The 26,913-nt window shown below is 41.3% G+C and overlaps 1 protein-coding gene across 1 annotated transcript in view; it reads right to left on the bottom strand.

The window, feature by feature from the left end:
- KCNH1 (potassium voltage-gated channel subfamily H member 1) overlaps positions 1-26,913 on the bottom strand; it is a 284,487-nt gene that overhangs the window by 242,304 nt on the left and 15,270 nt on the right. Inside the window, exons 2-5 of the mRNA XM_067565018.1 lie at positions 26,445-26,568; positions 26,093-26,199; positions 15,135-15,263; positions 3,487-3,605 (exon numbers count right to left, since the gene is read on the bottom strand). Of these exons, the coding sequence (XP_067421119.1) occupies positions 3,487-3,605; positions 15,135-15,263; positions 26,093-26,199; positions 26,445-26,568 (479 nt within the window). The remainder of the gene's footprint in view (positions 1-3,486; positions 3,606-15,134; positions 15,264-26,092; positions 26,200-26,444; positions 26,569-26,913) is intronic.

Below are 26,913 nucleotides of genomic sequence, written 5' to 3'. Positions count from 1 at the left end.
AACTCCATTGGCTTCAATGAAGTCACTCCCAATATACAATGATGTAACTGAGATCTGAATGAAACCCGATGATCATTTTAACACAATGAATGCAATATCCAAGTAGCAATTAATGAAACTCATTTCCACACATTAGAATAAGTTCCTGCCCTATATTCATTTAAATGAACCTGCCCTTTGCACCACTGGGAGTTTATGCAAAGTCTTATTGGACACATTACCCAGCAAGGAGTTGTAATAACAAGTAGCCTCTTAAGAACAGATTTGGATTTCAGTTGAAACCGTCTCAGTCCAGAAAATCTCCACTCATTGAGTTCATTGGAGCAATTCTGTATTGACACCATGAGGCAGTGATCCCTAGTGGACAGAACACTCAGCAAGGACTCAGGAGCCACGAGTTTTATTCCTGGCTCTGCCACAGGCCAGTTGGGTGGTCTTGAGCAGACATTTAACCTCTCTGTACCTCATTTTCCCTATCTGTAAAATGAGGATGATGCTTATCTCCTTTGTAAACCGCTTTTAGATGTACCAACAAAAAGAGCTATATAACAGCAAGGTATTATTATTTTATTATTATTATTACTTATTAAATGAAATCAGAAACTGGCCTTGTGTTTCCAAGTTCTAGCATGCACTGGAAAAAAGGCAAAAACATTTGAAGTGAAGGAAAGAATGACCAATGTTAGATCTTGATGTTCTTTAGAGGTGTGTAAAGGAGAAGGCAGAGGTGTGGAGGAAAGTTGCCCAAAATTCTGAGGTACCTAAGCTACCACAAGGTGAATGCTTTTCCAGCAGTGCCAGTCATATAGGATTACTACTGAAATCAGTTTTTCATTCTTGATTGATTTTTTTCTGCACTCAGATAAAGACAGAACACACAGCCTCCTTGGTCTACATTGTCATGGTCGCATACATGTGCATTTCAGGCTCATGTTAAGTTGTAGTGCAGACGCTGGCCAGGAGCTCAGCTATTTTTCATAGAGATCATTATACTTGTTGGGAGCAGGTTCTCCGAGGTGCCGAGTACCCAGAGCTCCCACACAGACCATTAAGCAATGACAGATTTAGCCACACTAAAATCTTATCTACACTAAAACATTTTGTACCTGTTGTCAGCAATCACAGCAATTTCCTTGGTACTGACCATGGTTGAAGTGCTCAGGCATGTTGGGCTAAACCATTTTCGACACCATGTCAAGACGACCCTCTCTAAACTACCCTCCCCAGTGCAGCTTCACCTGTTGCTAACAATGGATGCTGAATGTCCTTGTGTAGGCAAAGCTCATGAACCCACGGCAGGATGTTTGACTGTTTCTCCCTCTAGTGGCTAGAGCCCTTCCAAGAAAATACAAACCCTTACACTACCAACACTTTCTCCTTCGCTTCAGATGGCAAAGGTATGTGCTTTTGAAGAAGGTGGTTGTAAGTTCTGTACCCCCCCATATGCATTTACCACAGCCTACCTCATTTCTGACCTTTTCATGACGCCCTTTGATCCTCTTTCAAATCTTTGCCTGACACTCTGCCTCCTTCAATTATTCATAGTGTCAACTAAATAGTCTCCTTCACATCCCTAAACTGTTTGTAGCATTGCTGTGTGCAGTTATGCAGTTGGTTCTGTCCTCCCTAGCAGTTGCTCATGCATAGTTTGTAATCAGTCTAAAGTATTTCAGGATCCTATTGGCCAAAAAGCAATTTTTAAATGACTTCAGTGGGAGTTGGGTCAGACTCTTACATGAGTATAGTTCCCAGTGACATGAAGAAGAGTTGCATCGTTGAAGGCAGAACCAGGCTCCAGGAGCTGTACATGTTTTTAAGACAGAGCACAATATTTGGAGTATGCATTACTGTAGACATCAGTAGCTAAGTAATGGCAGCAGAGTTGTGTTTTGTTTTTTCTTTTTTCAGATAATGAAGCTGTGCACTCAACATAGGCACTTGCTGCTGAAACACACAAGATTTCTCCCTCCTCCATAATGATATTGTAGAGTTTAATGGGGCTAAGGAAATTACTGTGCAGAATTTCAACCATTTTCCTTACAGAGTTTTCTTTCAAAATGAAATGAATTCTAGTAGGAATAGGTGGCATAGTATAGTTGTCCAGTATAGGACAACTATATTTGGGCAATCTCTGGTCCTGTGAGTAAGTGAGTGAAAGGGCCACAGAACTAATTACAGACAAATTGACCTCCTGAAGCTCCCACACAGCAAAAACAGTGTGGTCTGATAAGGCACTGGCTCAGAGTCAGGAGTCCTGGGTTTTCAGTTCTACCACTGATGGGTAACCACTGATAGGTAACCTTGGACAAAATCACTTCACTTCTTTGTGATTCAGTTCCACATCCTGTAAAACGGGGATAAATATACGTACCTTCCCTTATAATTCACTTTGAAATCTACAGATTTAAAAAAAATCACTGTATGAGAGCTAACAAGTATTGTTTATATAGAATAACTGTTAAAAACAACTGCCAGCCTATTGAACTCTTTAATTAAAATGAGTGAGGTTCATGTGCGGAACCTGATGGAAAATGACAAGCTAATTTGAAGTGTATTCCTAAAATACCCCAGGAAATCACTAGTAAAGTGAGTGGGTGGCTGCAGTATTGATCAAGAGCGATAAGAGAGAGACATGTAACTTCTGAAGACCACAAATCCTCAGATTCAGCTTCCTCCTAAATGTTCTCCCAGCCCTTCCTAGACTGACAGCTCTCAGGCCAATAGATATTTCCCAGGCTTCTCTGCTGTACTACCCATAGCTTTTCTCACCTCAGATATGCCCACATGAGCACTCTGAGATCCTAGTGAACTTTAAGATCTTTGGAAGAAAGGCAACATAAGTGAAAAGTATTGGTTAGTAATATTATATTTCTTCTCCTATGAGCATAAGAGTGTAGATCGCAATATTATGCTTAGTTTACATGACATTTTATGGACAGAATTTATTGGTTCATTGTCTAAGGGGACTTAGTGCATAGCATGACCGTTCCTGGATTCCCTTACACCAAACCTGAACCTCATGGCAGAAGATCACAGATGGTTCATAGCGGGTGTAGAAAAAATATTGGAAGCTATATAATGACAAGGAAACATTATGTAGCCTTTTTATCCCCTCCATCCCCCTCTCTGGTTAGCCCTCTTAACCCTTTTTCCAGTTGATTCCCACTTTTCTTCTCTTCACCATATACAAAAGGTATGTAAATCTAGATCTATTGTAATTTCTCCATAAATAAAGTCCCTAGAATTTTGATAATCTGGGAGCAAAATGAGACCTACTTCATCTACTGTACAGTAAAGATGGAAGTACTGCTCTTATAGTGCATTCATGTGAGTCATTCATCTGTAAAGTGCTCTAGAAGACAATGATTTTAGAGTTATGAATATTGTCTTCTGACCACAAGCTGGAATTCCATACACAAACACACTGATTCAGCACTCACAATCCATTCACATGCTCCATACTCTCTTGGGGAAATGAGACATTACCTCAGCAAGTCGAGAATGCTTGTGAACGTTCTCTCCTTTCTGCACGCTTGGAGCAAGCTGCTGCAGTACACCCCGGCTGCTTGTGAGGGCTCGTGTCAAGCGAGCAAACTTTCCCCAGCCTTGAGAAAACATAAAGATTACACAACAGTTACAAAAAGCAATCCGCAATTGTATTTCAGGAAGACTCTCCTAACTCAAGGAATCAAATTCAGCAAAGATAAAGGTGGTATAATTTGACCACGTACCAGGTGGAAGTGAGACAGTAAACAGGTGTCTGTGTGATAAAGTGGCCAGAAAGTGTGGCAATTCAATGGCTGTGCAAGAGGACTGTTACGTGGATTGGGTGTTTCCTGGGGACAAAATTCTGTCCTGGAATAATCACGTATTGAAGTAAATGATCTGATTCAGATCTCACATCAATGTAGGAGATGCTCCTGGCCTATATAGGTGAGAGACCAGAATCAGGAACAATGAGAGTTACAACAAGAAGTGAATATGGCCCCAGATGTGCAGGGGATGGTGTGGATGTAAGCAAAGAAATAGACCATACTATATGATCTAACCAAAAAAAAAGTGTAGATAAAAGCAGCAACATGATTTATTTTATACCTTCTGTAGATGAAAGGAAGGAAGGAAAAAGCAAATATATTTTTCAAACTCTGTGAAAACATTCAGTTGCATGAGGGGGAGAACTTATATGCTGAATTTTAGCCCAGAACAAATTTTTATAACCGATTCATAAACCCCTCAAAATAAGGGGCCTTTAATGAAATACTGACGGATTTAGCTGTAACAGTGACCTTTATGATCATTATTTTGCAATCACAGAAACTCAGCCAGAACATGCATTTGGACGTCTCTAGCTTCCTAAAAGAAAAATATTATTAGGTCCCAATCCTGCAAGATACTTAGTGCCTACTGGGAGCCACTGACCAACTTCAATCCCCCATTCTCATTAAGGGTGCTTAGCACCTTGCAGGCAGAGTCTCTTAATGTGGTTCTGCTCCTGGGAAAGCTTCCCTAATCTTCTGACTCCACTATGAAAAGAAATTATACTATTTTTAAAGAGCAGCATGGGACGCTAATCAGCACGTCATTGGGATTTGAGTAGTTAAAATGCTGCCGGGTACTTCGAACATTTCCTGTCAATGACCCGTTGTGAAAGTACTTGCTGGAATGTGTGTTAGCTAAAGAAAGTGGTGGCACAATAAAGAAGCAAATTACATGGATTTGCTGTTCAGCAGAACCTTCCTAACCTGGGGCTGAAAAGGTGATTTGACATATTTCTGTTTCAAAGAAGCAAACCTAGAAAGGGGTGGAATCAGACAAAGAAACAGTTTTTGAGGCAAAGAATGCTTCTTACAAGGCCAACATTGAAGCCTGTCTGACGAAGTGGGTTGCTGCCCATGAAAACTTATGCCCAAATAAGTTTGTTAGTCTTTAAGGTGCCACAGGATCCTCACTATTTTGCTAAAAACAGACTAACACGGCTACCTCTCTGGAGCAGTAATTAGGTTTTTCATTTCCATCCACTGGGCCAAATCTTACCTGAGTAAGGAGCACTGTGTTAGCCCCATAAAGAAGGAGGTATCTTTAAAGAAAGAGATCACCTTTCCACAGAGAGAGGCAGATCCTCAGCACAGCTCTATTGACTCCAGTGAAACTATGTCAATTTACATGAATTGGCCCCAAATCTGTTTCTTTTTCACAATAGTCAGACTGATACATTTGCATGGCAGCTTTTTAACACAGATCATTTCTAAGGGATTATTCTTCCCTCGCTGCCCATGAGCAAGTCCCATTAACATTAATGGGCCCAGTCTTGAAGTCCTTACTCATTTCTTATTCAGGCAGAACTTTGAATAGGCCAGTAGACGTTATGAGAACATGCCAGGGGAAAATTGTTCCTAAGGGCCAGTTCTACAGCTGGTGTCAATGAGCATACATCTTCTGTAGCTAATGGAGATGGTGTAAGTTGGTGTGTCTCCATTAGCTTTAGAAGACCTATGCTCATTGACACCAACTGAGGATCTGGCCTTAAGACCTTTTTAATGTAACCTGGATACCAGCAGGACTCCATTGACTTCACTGGAGTTACTCCTGATTTACACTGGTGTAAGTCAGTGAAGAATCGAGATCACTGGATTTACAGAGGTGTACATCCAGAGAAACTGGGGAAGAATTTGTTCCAGTGGCAGTATACACTATCACATGGATTTGCAGACTCAGACTTATAGTTTGTGCTATGAATAAAGCATGCACGGCATATGAATATTAATAGCAATTAATGCTGTCCATGGTGCTGAAATGAAGCATACTATGCTGTGCATAAAGATTACACACACACAAAATAAGTTAAAAAGTATCTTAAGGTTGCAAAGCCAAGCACTTAGACAGGAAGTGCCAGAATTAAGACTTAGCCAAATATGGGCCATTTTCACAGAGATGGCAAAAGACATATCCCTGGCACAGAGGAATTCCCCCGCCAAATTTCAAGTCCTTGCTCCAAAACATGAAGGCACTAGAATGTCTCAAAGAAACAATTTAGGGTTTGGGGATTTTTTTTTTATCATGGACAAAATAAGATTGGTTGGTTTGTTTTTACCTAATCTCATTCTCCAATATGGCTCAACCATTTTTGATGAAAACTTTAAAAAAAAAAAAAAAAAAAAAAAAAAAAATTCAGCTTGAGGCAGACACCTGGTGAGAAAAATTTCAGCCAAAACAGTTAATGTTTGGCAAAGTTATAAGCAACTTAAAATAGGATCATATAAAGAGAAGTGTCAGACAAACTTAACTGTATAGGCAGAGCTGGTAGCATTGCCTATAATGAGACTTTGGACCCAATTTTCTTCTTGTTTATTCCAGATTTACACTAGTGTAGCTACTGATTTCAATGGCGTTACCTCTGATTTACAATTGGAAGAAGAATCAGGCCTTGTTCCTGAAGAGTGCATAATAAATATGATAGTATGTCTTAAGCAGAACTGAGCATTGTGAAATTTTTATGATAGAACAAATGGTTAGTAAAGGTCATTAAATTTTACAGAAATTTAAGCAATGCCATGCAGATGCAAAGCCTACCAAAATGGCCACAAAAAAATATTACGCTTTTCAAGTAACATTAGCTATTATGAAGCTGAGAAATTCTCACTCTCCTTTTTGTTCACTTCTGTCCCTTATTTAAGGAGCACTGGGAGTCTTCTACAGTAATGGTCTAAGAAAATTGTGGAAACTCCAGAGTACAAACCCAATGGCTCTATATGTTGCATCACAGGGAAGAAGAAAAACAGAGACAACACTGGCATCAGTAGCAACTATAGTAGAATGCTCATTTGTCTCATAGTACACTAAAATGAAGGAATCCCTCTTGATCTTATTACATCACATTACTACAGAAGCCTGAAGGCAGTCGTAACTGCCTGCAGGTACACAGAGATTTAGGACCAGGACTGATTACTCTCATTAGTCAATGAAGACAGATCAAGAAGTGATGGACTTAAGTTACAACAGAGAAAGTAAATATCAGAAAAAAACATTAAAACTCTAAGAGCCATTAGATAGTGGAACAAGATGCAAAGGAAAACTGGAATCACAGCACTGGAGCTCCTGAACGTAAGACTTGACTTATGTTTCAAAAAAGGTATAATGGCATCAGTCCTGCCACAATGAGGGGGAATGGACTAGACCACCTAGATTAAACAGTTTCCTTCCTTCCATGGTGACTGGGATTTTCCTATACCTGAAAACATCCACTTTTTTTCCTCTGGAAAAAAGAAAAAGGTTAAAATTGTATTACATGAAACTCATACACATTATGCAATTCACCTTATAAGCATATTTATTCTTCAGACAGTCAAAAGGCATATATAATATTGTCCAAGAAGCCAGCTTGCATTTCTGGACTAAAACAATAACTGAATTGCCAGTCTAATAATTAGTCATGCCTCCCACTCTACTGGTTTTTTCTTCTATTGATACGTTACACACCTGTCCTATGATAAAGTTTTGATCAAACCAATCTGAACATACTAAAACTCACTCCACTGATACTGAGCTGGCTCAGTAAGAGCGGAGGTCTTAACAAGAAAAAATTCTGAATTCAACTGTCCTGCTTTCTGTTACTTCACTGTCACAATTTTTCATTGTTTTGGTACAACCACTGTGATACAACCCTCCTTTGCAAACATAGATTTGGGCAGAAAGCTAGACCTTTAATCGTAAATGCTAGAAGAAAAGGAAAGAACTCAGGATTTCAAACCCTCAGCTATGTTTCAACTTCTGCTTCCTGTTCTGGGCTCCACTATGACCTTTGCATTAGGGATCAGTCATGTTGGCTAAGAAAATGAAAGATCCCACAGCTTTGCTGAACTGGTTTTTTATTTTGTTCTTGTGACGTTCTAGTTCTTTTGTTGTTAATTGACTCAAGCTAGGTTTATACTGAGACCACAACAGTAGCATCTTCCACCTGTGACTTGTCAAGTCCCTCCTAAATCTGCTTCAGTTGCTTTTGTAAGTGAAGCCTGCTAGCCATTTGGAGACATGAGAGAAGCAGTTCCCAAAGGGTACAATCTCTGTTGCAGATGGGAGCAAACTTCCCAGCCCAGGTAAACAGACTCACATTAGTGGGACTTGTGCTAGCATGCTAAAATTAATTGCAAGACCTTTGTGGCATCAGTGGAGGCTCAGGCTAGCCACCTGAACTCAAGCCCACCCTACCCCTTGGGTCTCAACTTGGGTGGCTAGTCTGAGCCACTACTAGTGCCGCAACATCCACGCAGCTATTTTTAGAGTATTAGTGTGAGCCCCACTAGCATAAGTCTCTCTGACCAGACTGGGAGGCTGTCTCCCAGCTGTAGCATAGACATAGTTTCTATGCTACTCTCAGAGGCTGTCTAAATAGACTGCTGACCTCACCTCTGTTTGAGGGGCACAAAACACCCTTGATGCAACCACGGTGATACAACCAGGAGTTCCATGGACAAGCCTGGCAATCAACTGCAAGTTCCAGAAAGCCTGTGCATGGCTGGAGCTGCCCCAGCATATGAGCTGAATCTGGACAGACTTCCTGTCTGAGAGTTTTTATCTGGCCATAGCCCAACTGCCATGTCTGATGACCAACTACAAGCCCCCAAAAGCATCTCTGAGCCTGCACACGTGAACTGAGCCTGCCAGGGGCGGTTCTGTAGAAGAAAACTGGAAACAAGAGAGTCGGGTTACAGCTGCCACAGGGAATGCAGCCCAGAAGTTTTACCATGCAGCAGAAGGGGTGACTCCATTTTGTCTCCCCTGGTCAGAGGGCTTGGGACTGACCCCCAGGCTCCACAAAAGGAGACTGAGCCTCAAGACTCCCCTTTGCTTGTGAGGACTGACTGCCAGCTGTGCGTGGTAAGCTGCCTCTGCACCAGGAGCCAGGGCCCACTCCACTTGGCAGGGAGAATGATCAGTTTCCCAATAAAGCGTGCCAGCCCTTTCCACTGAGCTCCAGCTCCAACAAGCTACAGCTTGGGGGAGACTTTCAAGACATTTTGATATTCTTACTTGGTTTGTGGACATTGAATGTTCGTTGCTATGGGATTGGTTGGTTACTCAATTATTTGATATCCTGGGTTCCCTGTCCTGATCCCTTTCCATTCTGTCAACACATTGCTATACTTTCTGTGTGTAAAATGCCTGTTGGTCCTTGATTTCCTGTAATTATACATTGTAATGTCCCATAGCCATTCTCTGTTAATTTAAGCACTGGGCTATTAGATGAAGGCTGAGTGCAAAGAACCCAGGGCCCACTGGTCCTAAGATGGGTCACTGACGTTTCATGTACCACATGCTGGATAATAATAGGAGATGACTCCATGTTTCTAAAACTAAACGAGATCTTTGTTATGAAAACTATTTACAGAGATGCTGCAAGTACAGCTAGCATTCCAGCCATATTCACACAGACTGGCTTCCCAGAGTCACTTCCAAACTTTTCTTTCATGCAGCCTGTGCTCTTCCCTACAAGTTCCATGCAGATTGCTACAAGCAAAGTCCTGAGGAGAGAGAAATAAAGGTGTATGTCACTTTTGGGAACCAGAGGTACCCCAGGAGGTAGCTACATAAGCTTAGTGAGTCCCTGTTGTATAAAATGCATGCTATGTTTTTAAGAGTCCTCCTTGTGCTCAGTGCAAATTTCAATACACTTTAGTATTTAGGTGCAAAAATAGAAGCACGGTCTTCTTGAGAATTCCCAACTGTCCTTAAGAAGGTGGGGCATCTATCCTGATGGAGGCAGTGTAGTCTAGTAGACACAGCACTAGATTGGGAGTCAAGAGATGTTTTATTCCCAGCTTTGCCATTGACCTACTGCATGATCTCGGGCAAGTCACTTCACCTCTCTGTGTTTCTATTTCCCCTCCCACCATTTGTGACTCTTCTGAATCTAGACTATAAGCTCTTTGTGGCAGGGATTGCCTCTTACACTGTGCACAGTATTCAGCACAGCAGGGCCCCAGGGCTCAGCAAGGGTGTATGGGCCCTACTGTAATACAAATAATTTTTTTTTGTCTTCTTTTTTCAGTCAGCCAACAATGATGCGAATGGTGGCTGCAGAACACTTTTTAAACTTCACATACTTCTTTCTCAAAAAAGTTTATAGAGTGTGTTCCACAGCCACATCTCAGATATGTAGGATGAGTGCACCCGAGAAGTCTTCTCATCTTTTTCACTTTAATTTTTGTTCTCTGAGCAAATAGCAAAGATACTTGATCCTACAATCTTGCATGTTCTTTTCAGCAGCCAGGACACACAATTCTGTGGGGCTTTGTTTTCAGTTACAGAATCAGTAACACTGAGTAGGAACACATTTTTCCCTGAACGGACACTTGTAGCCACCGTCAGGTCAGTTCTCGGATTCAACCAACCATCCTGAATTAGTGCCAATGTTATTTCTTTAAGCTTTTCCTTTTGTTTTCCTCCTGTTTCTTCATTTACAGCATCTAGTAGTGAACAGGGAGTTTCATTTGCTTGGAGAAGCAGATATAGGATGGAGCACTTCAGTCACTTCTTTAGATTACTTGCTTTGTGCTATATTGAAGGTGGAGACCTTGGCATAAAAGAAGGTTACAAGCTTTCTTATTGACATCAAGTATTTCCTTTCATTTGTCTTTACATCATCCCTGCCAATACGTTTTGCTGCTTTTTGGGATGTTGAAGAGAAGCGAGATCGCTCCTAAAAGAAGCTAATATGAAAGAGCTGCTAGAATGCCTGGAACAGGGATTTAAATTGTTACTGCAGCTAGGTTTCAATGGGGACAACACCAAGGAAAATATCTATTTGCAGGACCATCAAACTCAGTGTTTTCCTCTTCCATTCATTTCATAAAATGGCATATTTCATCTTTAACAATTCTGAAGCAACCAATTTTCTGCACTTTGAAAGGATCTTGAACCCTTTGTAACTCACTTGGAAAACATGACAATGTTTACATTTTATTTTAGAAGAATTATCAATTTTCATTACTTCAGCTCATTTAATTGTTTCTTATCACTTCCTCCAACTTACTCAGGATGAATCACATCCTTTCATGCACTGAATAGTACAGTGATTACTAAACACTAGTCAAGCAGAAATATTGATCAACAACTTTCAGTTACCAGAGTTAGAATGAAAAGCCACTGCCTCTTGAATTTAACATTGTGAAGACTGAAAAAGTAAGATGGGTTAGCCAGATTTATATTGCTCCAAGTTATCAGATGCCTCATCTGCATTCAGAATTGTCCACACTCTAGCAAATCAAGCTCCTGAACAGTTCTCACTTCCATCCTCACCCTTGTCTTCAATATCCAATTACAGCTGACTTCAGCCACCAGTCACCTCTCTCCAATCATCAGTGACTCTGCTCACTTCCATTCCCTTCTAGAGCGTTCTGTAGCATTCTCCTTTTTCCTAGTAGACCTAAAAAGCGTAACAAGAGTCTTTATGGTCTCGTCACTTCCCTGCTTGGCTGGTTTTTTTAAGTTAAAGGTTTCATTCAGAACTCGAAACTAAAGCCTAATATTTCTACTATTAAAAAAAAACCCCTTTAAATAGGAATTATGTACATGTAAATACTTATTTAAAAAAATTTCCCCTTCTTCCCCAAACAAACCTCGCAGACCAGAAAACACCATTGGGTTGAAGTTTTTCTGAATTAAAATAAACCAAGCAAACAAAATACATTGGATTTTTCAGTCTCTGCTTCGGAGCCAAAGGATTACAAACACAAAGTGAAATACAACTTCTTCTGCAGTGGCAATGACAATAATTACTGCTGGAAATGTAGTAGGCTAGGAGATAAAAGGCTAGCAATCTTTCTCCCACAGAGTTCACTGCTGTTGAACCAATATCATTTTGGGTTATAAAAATAATTAAAACAAAAACACTAGTTCTAAGCAACAGATACGGAGCTCTCTCCGGGCCACATTTTCAATTGGACCTCAGCACAACCCCTAATTTTGCTTAAAGAAAAGCTTAAAGAAATAACCCCTAAATACTTGTTCCTGCCAACCTGCTGAATATCTGACTACCCAAATTGTACATACAAATCCTGTTTGCGTGCACAAATAACCATGCCCATAAAATGGTGCATTCAAATGTAGCGATCATTTTGAATATCTGGTGCTTGGCATATCCCAAACCTCATGTAATCACAATCCAAAAGGGCAAAAGAATAGATTAGTTTCATATAAAAATATATTAGATATTCTAAGGGTCTGCTGTGAGGGCCACATAAAATATTATGTGCCAAATTCAGTCATAATGTAATTCAATTAACTTGAATGGAAGTACACAAAGGCTACATTTTTCTTAAAATTTTTAAGGGGATTGTATGTGGGGATGAAGAAAAAAAGTTTATTTATTTATTTAATATCTTCAACACCACTGACACATACTATTTTTCAAGTAGCTATATTTAGTGTATGCTATTTTTAAAGCAGCTGTGTTTAAAAGCAAATTTACTTAATTTCCATGGCAGTTATAAATTATGCAGCTATTCAAAGTGAATGAGTTCTTTGAACCAAAAAACAAAAGAGCCTACAATTAAAAGCGTACCTAGTACAAGACTTCAATGTTCCAAATTTCATCCCGTCTAATGTCTGTGATTTTTTTTTTTTAAATGAATAGGTGGTCTTGGTACCATTTTCGTCTCTGCCTTCCTCTGCTTATCTTCAGACAAAAGGTGCCTGTTCACTTTTGTGTACATGTCAATCTCCAGTTGTTAGAGCTAGACACACATATCCTTCAGTAAGTCATAAGGACTCTGATAGCTCAAAAAAAGGATTGAAATTATACATTTGACAATGGGCTACTAAAATATTCCATAGCTAAGTGTGCACAGGGATCAAACCATAAGCTGCTCTTTAAATGAGCAGAAATAAGTGGACAGCGGCTCTTTTACATGAGATAACATTGGTTCAATATGCAGACCTACAGGCCTGATTTCAAAAGATCAGGCATCTCAGGCCACATCCACAGCATATGAAACTAAACATAACTGCCCATGCAAATGAGGTGTTTGAATGTGTAAATAAAGTGTTAGGTGTTTAACTGGAAATTTGCACATGAAATAACTGATTTGCCTGCATAATCACACTAAACTAAGGCTTTTCATAGGAAATTTTGAAAAAGAATTAAATTTCCCATAAAGGTTTTTATTTTTTCCAACCAAAAAAAAAAAAAAAAAAAAGCTGAGACCCATGAGACCCAAAAGTAATTTTCAATAAAAATGTTCAGTTTTGGGTTTCCTGTTTTCTGTAGAAAATTAGGACAATTTCTATTCAAATGAAAATTTTCTGCAAAAGTTCTCTTTTTGGTCAAAAAGCCATTTTTCATTTAAAATATGTTGTGACCAGCTCTACAGTAAATGTCAATACAAATTTGTACGTGGCCCAAAGAATGTGATCGCTTCAAAACTCAGACCTCTAATGTTTAATCCTGGAAGGTTCCTCAGAAATCATAACCAGTTCTTCTACTTCTCACATCCTCCAAAAATATTCTCATTCCCACTTACCAGACATGCATCTTTTTCCACACATGATATGAAGGTTCAATAAGCTCTGAAAATCAGGCCACCTTTACTTTCATGGCTAGCTTTAGGCACCCACATTTCAAAAACTGTCTGCCTCAGTTTCCTCATTTTTAAAATGGACATGACATCCACCCTAACTGGGATGTTGTGTGGGATGTTTGTTTAACCTCTCTACATTGCTTTGGACGTGAAACTGCTAAGCATTATCACCACCACCATAGCTATAGTACAATCCAGAGATCCAACAGGTGTGACTTCTTCAAATGTTTGATTAGAGTTTTCTTTCTCCTACTTACTCCATTGATCAAATCAGATGTGTCCTTATATTCATAGAGAAAACAAATCTTTGCTCTAGAGTTCATAACTCACTAGCACATTAAGCTTTTCAGCAGAACATTGGTTTCAGCAGAAGTGCACATCACTCCTGAAAGAAACTCACTTCATTGTCTGGTTAAATGCAGCGAGGGCCTTCACTCCAAGTGAATAAGATAGAGCTAGCTTTACTACTTAATACTGATTTATCTCTGCAGTCAGTTCTTGTCACAGTGAAATGGAACCAACTAGGTACCTGGCAGAAAGATATTTTCTATGGGACAGACCTTTTTGACTACAAAACACACTTTCTAATTTGATTACAGCAACAAAAAATCCCAAACACATAGCAATCAAAAGAAAGCAATTCCATGCAGCTTGGCAGAGAGTCTATTTTTAAAGCTTCTTCTTCATTAGCGATGATGACAGGCATTTCCACTTTGAGAAACGTTATATCTTTAAAATAAAATGTAAATAAATTCAACTTCCTGGGAAGTTTTAAACTATAGATATTACTGAAAATTATAAAAAAATGCAATCAACAAGAGAACTTGCATTCTGTACCTCTCGCCTCAGAGGATTCATCTCTCTTTACAAACTATTCAGTTTGGGCTTGAACCAGTTCCCACTGAGGTCACTGGGAGTCTTTTTGTGGAGTTCATTGGAAACTGGATCAGGCCTTTAGGGAGTCCAAAGAGTACCATACCAATTGTAAAAAAAAGTAACATTTAGGCAGTTGGAATGAAATTACCCAAGTCTGGGCTAGATTCCAGCGACAGAGATGAAACCTCTGTCTTGCAAAAAGTGCCATAGGATCTTTAACGTCCCGTTCTGAGAGAAGCTACGCAGCCCCCATTCCCACCGAGGTCAAAGGAGTTGTGGGGGATTCAGCACCCTTCAATATCTATAATAACTGTAAAGGGGTCAGAACCTCAGTTTTACAGCTCATCTAAAAGCTCTGTGTCCACATAATACCATGCTGAGACATTGGTCAATACTGAATCAAAGGAAAAGAGCCACCAACTGGATCCCCCAGCCCCGACTTCCAGCAGTTCTTGGATTTTTCCTGAGTGGTCACTCATCCCAGCACTGACCAGAGCCAATCCTGCTTAGATCATTTTAAAGCTTGCAGCCATTCCTCAAGTGGCCGTGCTTGACATGGCATGGCTGCAACTTGTTTAACAGTCTGATTCTTAGTTTGAATATTAGAGGTCTTCAGTTCTTTCAGGATCAAGGTGCACCAGGAGAAGAAGCACAATGCTCAATTGTACAACAAGACAGACAAACCTTTACATGAATCATCCTCAATGGGCTGTTTGAAAGCGGTTATGTCACTGAAAGTGCAAAGAAATAAAACCACTTTATCCTGTTCATTTCGAATTGGAGCAATTTTCACAAAGAACCAGACAGGTGTCCCTGGAAAAAAAATATCAGAAAGTTGGTCAGTAGCAGACAGAACATTAAACGTGATTTTTTGATGTTTAGACTTTAAAAGAAGCCACTTGCGATCATTACTTTTTTGCAAACACCCCAAGGAAAAATGACAGAGCAGCGGTCAGGATGGCTGTAGTCTCAACCCTACCTCTGATTTGGTGTGTGACTTGGACAAGTCACTTATCCTGTCTGTACCTGGGGTTTCCTATATGCAAAATGGTTAAAATTATTTTTACCCACATTTATAAAGTGCTTTGATATCTGCAGATGAAAACATCCCAAGTGCAAAGGACCCAACCCCCGAGACCAATAGAACTGTTCTCGGAGCTGTGTTCCCAGAGCAGAGGACCTGAGTAAGGGCCAAGGTGGCAGTGTGCCACCTTGATACCACACACTCCGTCCTGGGGCTGTCTGGGGGACAGTTTGTCTCTAAGTTATGTCTATCTGCAAGAGCCCCATGGGGCTGTTCTGACAACCAGGGATCAGCAAAGCACAGCCTTGGTCCAGTCACTCCTCCACCGCCAGGAACAATGAGGAGGAGGGCACAGGACTAGCTAAACTAGCTCTGTGCTACTGGAAGATTCCTCTGTGCAAAGATTCCTCAGGCCATCTCCAAGTCTGTTCATTCTGATGATGCTCTCACTTACCCCAGTATAAAGTCAGAATAACTCCAGTAAAGTCAATGGAATTACACCAGTGTGCATGTGATCAGGTTCAGGCCCACAGACTGTGGACCAGAGTAAGTGACACTTCAATATAGCTTTGCTCTTGCAATTACCTAAATGGATTAAGTGCTAATGACAGCTCTGAAGATTGCAGTCCACTGCTGATCACGGCAAAGATATCACACAGACAGCGGCCATACCGGCGTCCCTGCCAGTGTGCCTCAACTCAGACACAGACAGGTCATTTCTAGAGGGGAGAGGGCAATTCAATCTCCATGGCCCTTTAATCCCTGGTGTTTCTGCTGAGGCTGCCAAGATGTTGTCAATTACAGTGATGGGGTTCCTGTCCACTAGTACCAATACTGACATCAACAGACTCATTTCACACAAACCACAGCTGTCAAGTGTTAGAGACTTTGGGATATTAGCAGACTAAAGGGCTCAAAAAGAGCCAATATGTGCCCATACACCATACTAGCTTCTCTGTGAAGCTATAGTCTTCCCCCCCAGAATCTCAGCTTTCTTCCAAAGAAAAGTAAGTCTCTAACTGTTACAGTTGGGACATAAACCTGAAGAGGGCAAATCAAGTGTAACCCATGCAGAGATGTCCAAATGAGACTGTAGCAAGCCTGGAACATTCGCTCCAAGAGATGTGTGCTGTCCTATTCATCTCAGTGAGGTGTTAAGCAAACCACCCAAGGTTGCTAATTTAAAAGTCATCACTTACTTCACTCTGCACGTAAGAAAGCAAAGGGAGGATTCACAGATCTGCACAATTCACTGTGAGCAAGGTCCCACGTTGGTGCCACAAGTGGGTGGTGCTTGGGAGATACCACCATTTATTTCACTTCCCCCCGCATAAGATCCCTGCCTAGGTTTGTTTGGTTCTAGCAACCTGGAGCTGAGAGATGCAGATCCCATTACCTATCAGGTGAATTATCCAGGGTTTTGGGGTTTGTTTGTTTTTTAAAAACGAGTACCTACTGTATTTACATGGTTGTCCATAATTCACTCAGAAGTTAGTAATGACTGTGGCTACTCATGGCTCTTGGCTGCAGCTAGAGGAGCACAAGGGCCACAGGAAGTTCACAAATTATTGTTTATTGACGTAAGCAACTGGGAATTTTCCCACTGGGCTAATGTTTATGAGGCATGTTGCTCCTAATACATTACCCAGCCTTCTTCCAGCCTCTGCCTGTAGCAATCTCCCTGGGCCACAGAAAATAAGGGAAACTCAGAGGCCCATGGACTGTTTCCATAAATGAAACTCAAATTTTTAACACCTCCCCCTGTGCCTAGATGTCACAGGCAGCTTCAGACATCGAACAGGCTTCCATGCCATATGTGCTGCAATCTCTGTGAACTGCAGGAACTGACAGATGGAGTCTCAGATTCAAAAAGTAGGGTAAACCAACAGATGGACTTAGTGTCACTCAAGGCCATTTGGGGAGCAGAACGGTGTTGAAGTGCCTGAGGAAGCCTGGAACAAATAAATAACACCTAAAGCAGTAAGAAAATATTGACAACATAACTGCCCCAGTAAAAAATCATTAGCAAGTTATTAATTAAACTAGTCTCATCTACAGAGAAGCCAATATCCTTTTGTAATATTTTTATTCCCTTTGCACTCACCCTTGTTACACTTTGATCTTTTCTTAGCCACAGACCTCTCTCCAACTCAGTTTGCCATGCAAGTATATCTCTACATCCTTTCCCACCTGTCCTTCCTCCTACCTCATGCATGCATTGTACCCATTCATTCATGCGCATCCAGCTCTCCACTGCCCACCTTCACCTGTTCCATCACACCGCACATCCATACCCATTCACTCATGTTCCAGCTTCTCCTACTCCTCTACACACTTCGGGTATGTCTACACTGCAGCTGGGAATGAGCCAATCTCCTCCCATAGCCAGCGGTCATTAGCTTTTGCATGGTGCTTTCATTCAACCAGAAACAACAAATTGCCTTGTTGCACTGCAAGCTATTGCCGTGGTACTAGACTTAATTTTAAACCTTCAGTCTTTCGGCTGTGTCATATACCCAGTTCCATCGTCACCTGTCATTTCTAAAGCACATTTAGACAGTGTATAAAAGCTATAGAAAATAGTGAGTCCTCCTCAGAAAGGACAGCCAATTTACCCTCCTGCTCTGGTTTAAACATTGGCTTCTTCTCCGGTACATGCTGCTTTTTTCCTTTGGTTTGGTTTTTCTTTCTTTCTTTGCTTTGGTTCTACAGCGGAACAAGTTATTGAAGAGGTGATTTTACAGCATAAGCTGAATGAGGCAAGAGGAAGGAAATTTTCCTGATTGGGGTGGCTGTACCAGGCTGGCTGCTTATTAGTGCATAGATTGTTTAGGTGCATCTCCAATAATACAACTGTTTTCATTTATGTTTTGTTTTCAGTCTTGGCAAACTCTCTAGTTGGTGAAGATCAGTGATGATGCCAGTGCACAAACAATGAAATAAACCACCTCTTCCCCGAGCCAGATTGACTTCTGTTATATTGGAATCAACAGTGAAGGAATCCAGTGCCTGCCTAATGGAATAGGACAGATTTTGTGAGGGAAAGGAATGTGATTTTCAAGTTTGTAAGGAAGTATTCTGTGCAATGGCTAAGAAAGGTGAAGAACTATTACACACTAATTGCAGTACCCATTGGGGTCATGCTACATGATGGTACTATTGTTACATAACTAATCCAGCGTTAAGAGAGAGTCGGGGTCTAGTGATCTGATCACAGGTCTTAGCAGAGGCAGGATGATCCTGTGGATAAAGAACTGAACTAGGTCTTGAGACAGCTGGCTCAGTTCCGAGGATGACCCTGCACCAGTCACTTCATCTCTTTGTGCCTCAATTCTCCAAGTGTAAAATGGGGGAAATGCTTTCTTTCTCCTACCCTTTTTACTGTCTTGTCTATTTAGATTGTAATATCTTTAGAGGAAGACTGTCTTTTACTCTGGATCTGTACTGTGTTTGTTACAATGAGGCCTGATCTTGACTGGGTCCTCTGGATGCTAATGGGGTGCAGAACTGAGGCAGGAGCTTCCAAGTCCTATTGCTGCTTCTCACACTATTTACAGGGCCATAGCCACATCACTATTGCTCTCTGCCTAAGGCTATGGATGCACTACAGCTTAGGTCAATATCACTTATGTCATTCAGGGGTGTGAATAAGCCACACCCTGAGTGACAGTCACACTGACCTAAGCACCAGTGGGGACACATATGTCAGTGGGAGAGCTTCTCCTGCCACCATAACTACCGCTGCTCCTTGCAGGAGGATTAATGAAGTTGACAGGATAGCTTTCTCCTCTTGGCTTAGACCATCTGCTCTAGCAGCACTACAGCAGTGCAGCTACACCGCCGTAAGCGCTCAAGTGGAGCCATAGTCTTAGTGTCCCCTTTTGTCCAATGAGAGCAATATTACTTATCTAACTCCCTGGACCTCATGAGGATTAATTTATATTTAAATATGCAGTCCGACACCCTTCACTGAACAGTGCTATGTAGGCATAAAGTATTGTTTTAGCCATAGAACGCCTAATTTTAAAAAAAGTAATACACACAAAGGGTACGTCTACGCTGACGGCAGCAAAGTCGCCACCATCAGATCGACTTATCTGGATCGCTTGAGTGGTCAGACCTGCTCAGTCAATTCAGAAGTCAACGCTGGTAAACCACCCCCTCAAGTGGCGTAGCGCTGCATCGACGGGAACCGAAGATGCCACGCAGAAGGGAAGCACAGCAGTCGACGGGAGTTACGCAAGCTATTCTGCATAGTTTGCGTAATTCTCGTCGACCGCCACCAAATCGCCAGGTAAGTGTAGACTGGGCCTAAGTGATATTTATCTTTAAACAGATTAAAACAAGATTAATGTATAAACACTGTGAAAATCACGTTTCAGGGCAAAGACGGTATTGCTGTTTTTCACTAAAGTTACCAATGCAGTACTACACTCATCCGACTAAGAAAAAGTTCCAAATACTCACACGAGGGATATCCCTTTGGATGTAAAAGTTACTAAACACTATGGCACTAGAAAGGCCATAACCATGTGCAATATCTTCATCTAATGCCCTAGTCATTTTTACATTGTTTCTTGACCTGGCAAAGGCCATGTATTCTGCCCAATGTTAAACACACACATACACACACTCTAAATGTGTATGATCAGAAGGGGGCTAGGCAAGTCACATTTTCAATACAAATTTTAACTATGAACAGATGAGTATCTGACATTTGAGCATGCGAGGTAAATGTACAAGCCTTACCATAGATTTTACCTCTTAACAGGCAGCGTGCACTGAACGAGAACAAACTAGCTTAGCGTCTAGGAGCACTCAGCACAGTGTGGTTATATTGATAGATTTTTATGATGCCATTTCCAGTGCTTTTAAAGCAGCTGCCTTCACATTTTCAGCAGTTGGTGCCATTTTACACTAGTAGATAATGGGTCAAAAGGTCAGACCTTTACATGCTAAGATAAAGAAAAACAATTTCAGTGCTCTAAAGATGAACTCTCTGGACACAGAGGTTACTCTATTGTGCTAGAATCCTGGAGGGTAACTAAAGAACAGAAATTGGTCTGGAATATGCTCCAGTACTACCAGGGCTGGTGCTAGCCCATTGGTGGCCCTAAGCAGGAATATTTTGCCTCCCCCTGCCTCACACACACACAAATAATTAATGGGGGGGGCCCTTAAACTGATCGGGGCCCTAAGAAATTGCTTAGTCTGCTTATGCCTACCAGCCCTGAGTACTACAGGAGTTAGGTAGATTTGTGTTATATGAAACTCTGAGGTAGGGGAAAGAGCAAGTATAAACAAATGCCCCAGTGCAGTTAAAACAACTGAAGATCTCCATCTGTGTAGATGGAGCAGAAGATGGGATCAGGCTGGCACCCAGTGACAGCCATATTAGTTTGACCTTCCTGAGTCTAATTGAATATAGACATATGTATTTTACAGGGGATGAAAGGCAGTGGGTTTGTGACTTAAGACACTGGACTAGATCCACAGCTAGATGATCCTCAGCTCTGCCAATTTATAGCAGCTCAGAATGTGGTTCAGTGTTTTTGCCACTTCCTTCACTTTCTCCACCCTCTGATCGCACACACACAATGGTTGGACCAGTGATTTATGAACTACATGGCCTATACTGCAAACACGACAGACACCTGAACCATGCTACCTGTGATTCTGCTGAAGTCAGTTGGGCAAAATGCACGTGGTACAGAGAGTAAGCACAAGACTCATCACCACTTCAGTGATTTTAGCCTGTAGAAATTTTTTTTTGGTGGGAAGGGAGGAGGGAGGATTTCACCCTATAGAAAGCACTCTATCAATGATATGCATGTGCAGAGGTTGGCCGTAAGTCACTCTTTTGGCCTTATATACCATTCTGCTCTTACTACACCGGAGGGCACTCAGGTAGTGAGAGATGTATGCTGAAAAGAATAATTAATGACATTTAATAAGCAGATTAGTATTATTGGTGAAATCCATGTACAGCCAGGCATTAGGCTGTATGCAAGTGAAAAGCACAGGATCCAAGGAGTTGAGAGCGATCCATCCAACACAACAGCCACTACTTCGGTGCATGTTCTGGAATATCAGTCACAGCTCCTCTGAGCCACTTGGGAGAGTGCTAGGGCTACCTAATCACAGAGGCTGGGGCCCATCCCTTGGCCTGACCCACACAGAGCTGGCATAGAAACCCCTTTAGGAAGAGACTCCCCTCTATGGCTGCAGCCCATGCCCCCTCTCACAATGCTTCAGAGTGATTTGTAAGTGGCACAAAGATCCTTGCTCAGACCTGCATACTTGGCAGATGTTTGTATCTGCTTATGGATGTGAGTGATTCCAGTAAAATCCCCTCTCAGGCCAAAAAACAAAAGCCTCCATCTGCATCTGAAGACAAACTATGAAATCTGAAGGTTTCTGTTAGCTGGAGGGAATCCTCATCATTGCACTCCAGTAAAACCTAGTAAGTAGTATCTTTTGCCTCTCAGGTTGGTGCCTTTAACCATGGAACTCTCCTGCCTTTGCTCCTAAGAGTCTGGCCCTTCTTCAGTGTTATTCCATTGGAGGAATCACCACATACTGGACAGTATCCATTTTATGCACAAAACATGCCTATCTGTTCAAATCTGGATAAAAAGTTACATTCTTACAAGAGTTGCTTCAGCTGCAATGGAATACAAGACAAATCTGCCCCTGCATTGTTTGTAACCCAGACTCCAGAGCATTGTGCTAAGGTGTTGGAACCCGGGAAGTGAAACTGACTAGAAGTTACAAGTGTAATATCCTCATCCATTTTCAGGCCGAGAGGAATCATAGAAGATTAGGGTTGGAAGGGACCTCAGGTCGTCATCTAGTCCAAGCCATAAGTGTAAGAAGCAAACACATACTTCAAAGAGTGAAAAGTAAATTAGACTTTTAAAGCCATTTCAGACCTTGCCTACATGACAGGTTGATACAACCTACATCAGAGGTGTGAATAATCCACATCCCGTGCACTGTAAATTATGCCAGCCTTAGCACCAGTGAAGATATACCCTCACAGAGGCAGGAGTTATAACGTTAATGGGAGAGCTCTCTCCCATCAGTTTAAAGCATCTCCACCACAAGTGGTGCAGCTGCACCGCTGTAATGTAGATGTTGCCTCAGTGTTAATCTAATGGCATCATTGAGAACAGAGTATATTGACACCATCTGAGGATCTGGCCCAATCTGCGTAGCTCCCTTGACTTCAATGCAGTCTCAGTATTGCTTTAATTTTCCTTAACAAACCTTCAGAACATTGATGACATTGCAAATTTACCTCTAATAAAATAATGGTATTAGACTGTTAAGCTTTTTCCTGAAGTTACTGTCAGCCTGTGTGTCATCTTTGGGAAAATACGGTTTTGAATTACCTTCAGTGGGCCAACTTCCCCCCTCAAATCCACCAGTGCCCCTCCACGTGGTTTCACCAATGTAACTATGAGGAAAATTTGGTCTCTGTACACCCGATCATTTTAAATACTTCTACTTTATGTGAAGACATTCTGCAATTACAGTTCTATAAACTGATACTTTAAATAACCAATATACATTTCCACATACATATGCTGTGAAATTAAGACCGCAGTGTACAGTGCTATGAAAGCCTCTCCAAATCTTAAAAGTTCAGTGAAGAGTAGTATTCTTGCATATTTATTTAGAGAAAATGTACCAAGAAATTCTAACACGAAGGCAGAATACAGACTCACTCTCTTTAGGATAGCCTATCGCATTCTATGATGGAAATCATTTTTCTGAACCAGCACAGGGCTCACAGCATTACTGTACTAGCACAGTGATGGGTTGAGCTTGCCTAGAAAGAGTTTAAAAAAAAAATGGTCAAAGTAAATATTGACATCAGGTCACTGCTTTTGAGATTGTGGTGTCAGCAGTGTATGCGAGCCTTGGTTAAATTATTAAAATGACGTCATCTATTGACTATATGCCTGCTCCCATTTAAAAATCAATAGTTTAGGATCAGGACATAAATCCCCCCCAAAACTGGACCGTGAGGAGAGATGGGATTGCAATTCACAAAGCCATCATGTATGAAATGCATGTCAACATGCTGATTAGTCTCCAAAACCTATTTAAAAACAAGAATATATTAAATATAGCAATGGTCTATACTTTTCAAACAAAATTGTTTTCAATGGCCTTTTTCTAAAACACATTCATTTTTTCCCAAATTATTCTGCTTATTCAGTAAAACAGAAAAATAAAACTAATTTTTCTTTGCCCCTATTTCAGGGGCAAAAAGAGGTTTTTTAAAAAGGTAGGAAAGGAGAGGAGGAGTGGGGAAAAAAAATGTTCAAAACCAAAATATTGTTGTGAAAAGTTTCAAGAGGCGGGCAGGAGACACAGTCCTTGTCAAAGCCTGCTGAAAGAAAATTAATTTGAAATTTTCCACATTTTTCAAGAAAAAATATTCATCATTTTTGACCAACTCTACTTCAATATTTATCCAATATTACTTTTTCAAAAAAGCTTCTGCTGGATTTGCATAGGCCTGTTATGTGATCACAAATGGAGTCTGGGGACTGCGGGGGAGAAAGGGTTGTGATTTATGTGATCATGAATGAGTGGGGTGTTTATCCACAAGACACTCACTCTCTTTTTTAAGAGGCAGTCCATGCAATGGAAAAAGCATAAGAGCCTTTGTCTTATGTTATTTCTTGGTTCTGGTTATGTATGTATTATCTGTCAAGGTCTATATCACAACAATAGATCAGGTATCTCTAATATGGTGCAACAATGAGTTTGAAGAACGTACAACTTAGTAATCATGGGTCTGTTTTGCACTGAAAAGCAATAGAAAACAAGATCTGTTGACATCTAAGGGATCCTTGATTAAGTTACACTAGTGTGTGGTCACTTACCTAGATCTTCACTAATTTTAATTTAAGACATCATCAGTAGCTTTAAATACAGTGAGAAACTGCTTACAAATTAATTTCTGTGGGCCAGCTGCTGCCTCTTCCCTTGTCCAATATCCTGGCTATCCCTAAATGCAGCAGAACTACCACAGCTCCACCTTTTTGATGGGGCAGATGGTGAAAAACCTGCAAAAGGGATTGTGCTCCACAGTGCCTCTCCTTGTGGCTATGTACATGGGAGGGCTCAGTGCATCCCCCACCATATGGATGCCCTGCTTTTAACCTGCACAAGGGACAGCAAGAGGCCCCATTTGTGACTATAGCCCAGATGCTGCAGCAGTTACAGCGGAGTGGTTACATAGCCACTCAGTACCAAGTCACTAGTTAATTGCAAGAAGATTCCTTCCTCCAGTCCCTCTGACACCCTGACAACTACTCATTTACTTGGCTTTGCATGCATGAAGGTGAGCTGCACTTGTTCTGTGGCTGCTAACGAGACTGAAAATAGCAAGCAGCAGCAGGACACAGGTAAACACGGGAGGCAGATGACACCATAAGGAAAGAAAGAATCAAAGATGCTCGGCATTATTCAGCTGGTGCACATGGCTTTTCCAATGGCTGGGATTAGCCAGGCTGTGCTCCAGGAAAGCCTCAAGCCATGATGCAGTCTCAGATGTAACGATGCCTCAGATGTACTGTAATAGGCCACAAAAGCAGGAGATTGGAGAGAGTAAATAAAGTGGTTTGAGGATTATTTTTAAAGTGACATCACCCCCCCTTATACAGGACTGGTTTGATTCTTTTGGAAAACAAAGGACTGAGTGGACCCACAGATTAGCACAGTCATGCAAAGCCCTTATTACCCTTCAGTGGCCCATGTGAAGTGATTGATTCTCTGAGATGGCCATGCCTCAGCTGGCACTAGTTGGCAATTTCAGCAGAGAGACCAAGGACCAAATATGCAGAGAGACTGGATTGCTCTTCCCCATAGAACTGGCTTCTGTAGGTTAAGGCTGACATGCATTGGTGAGACAAAGTAGGGAAGATTACATTGTCATCGCCTGTATTGTACTTGTTCTGTGAGAAAAGAGGTGATCTCTTCCCCATTAAATGCTACCATCAGCAGAGATTCTTGCTTTGGAGCCCCCTGGATTTAAATAGGAAGGAGCTGCTAGACGGAGAACTGGTCCCCTCACCGATCTGACAGAGCCTGAATTTGTCGAACACCTGGACTAGCTATAAAGCTCATCTTTAAGTCGGTATTTGGGACAGAGTTGGGCTGGTGGACTGAAAGTTGGAGCCTCCTTAGGTTTGTGTTTAGAGAGATCAGGTTGGATGGGTGGGTTTTGTCATCATTACAGGATAGTCCATGTAGTATTATTCATTGAATTCTAATGTTGACATTTTGAGGTATTGTTCAGAAAGCTGAATTAGTTGTAAAAATTACAGGTGTGAGCAAATGAAGGCCTCAGTCCTGCAGTCTGAGGCATGGAGGCAAACCCCTGAGCCCTGACTTGACTGGGACTCTATATGGGTGAAAGGGTTTGCCCTTTTGGATCAGACTGCAGGATCAGGGATTAACATCAATTTAATAAGACTGCAGTCTCCTGGGCTAGCAAACTGGCAGCTTTCACCACTATTAAGAAACACCCAACTACCACCACCTCCCCTGATGCCCCCCTACTCCCCCAACTTTAAAAAAAATTAAAACAAAAACTTACTGTTCTTTTTGTACATCAAGATTTCAAAGGAGTTCATCTCATAGTTCTCAAACGTTTGCCGGACCTTGTCAATTGTGTCTTTGTCTGTCAGCTCCCCATACATAAAACTGCAAACAAACCAAGGAATTCAAGTAAGGTGCTGGAGAGATGTGCAAAGCCATTTGTTTACAGTGTGAAAGAGGGTCTAGACAAAAATTGCCCTTGTTTGATTGTGTCCTATTCTTTCACCTGCAAAGCATAACTGACAGATACATCCTAAGGAAATTAAAGAGAAAAATGGAACAAACATTTTTCCCCCTCAAGCGACAACACTACAAGTTATTTAATAGAAAGTAAATCTGCACACAAATACCTGCAGGTGCTGCTTTTTTGCATAACTTCTGCTCTGTGATAACCTGATAGCTTGCAAAATCCATCATTGCTGTATACAATGGGCCAATCCACTATCTGGGCATTACCCAAGACAAAATTAGTATCTGTTGGAAAGAACACATCAATTGGACAGTTAGACAGTTCTGTGGTTGCATTCCAAATATATATTTTTGGGTCCCAATCCCACTCACTTTACTCACATAATATTCCCACTGGAGTCAACAGGATTATTTGTGGATTAAATTCACTTTACTGGCAAAATGCCTGTGTGATTGGACTTTATGCAGGTAAAATATAGGGTGTGGGGAGGTGAATCCCATCTCCAATCCAGGGCTAACCACACTGATTCTCTTCCCCCACCCCCTCCCTTTCACCAATCCAGCCCCATCCACTGGACTAGTGGCCAAGACCTCAATGCAACACTTGTGTCATGTGCGCTGTGAATTTGG

The sequence above is a fragment of the Emydura macquarii genome, unplaced genomic scaffold (assembly GCF_026122565.2).
Source record: "Emydura macquarii macquarii isolate MOO-44397 ecotype Brisbane River unplaced genomic scaffold, CSIRO-AGI_Emac_v2 contig_2676, whole genome shotgun sequence".
Taxonomy (NCBI): Eukaryota; Metazoa; Chordata; order Testudines; family Chelidae; genus Emydura; species Emydura macquarii.
The sequence above is the reverse complement of the archived record's forward strand: the minus strand, read 5'-3'. Positions and strand labels throughout refer to the sequence as shown.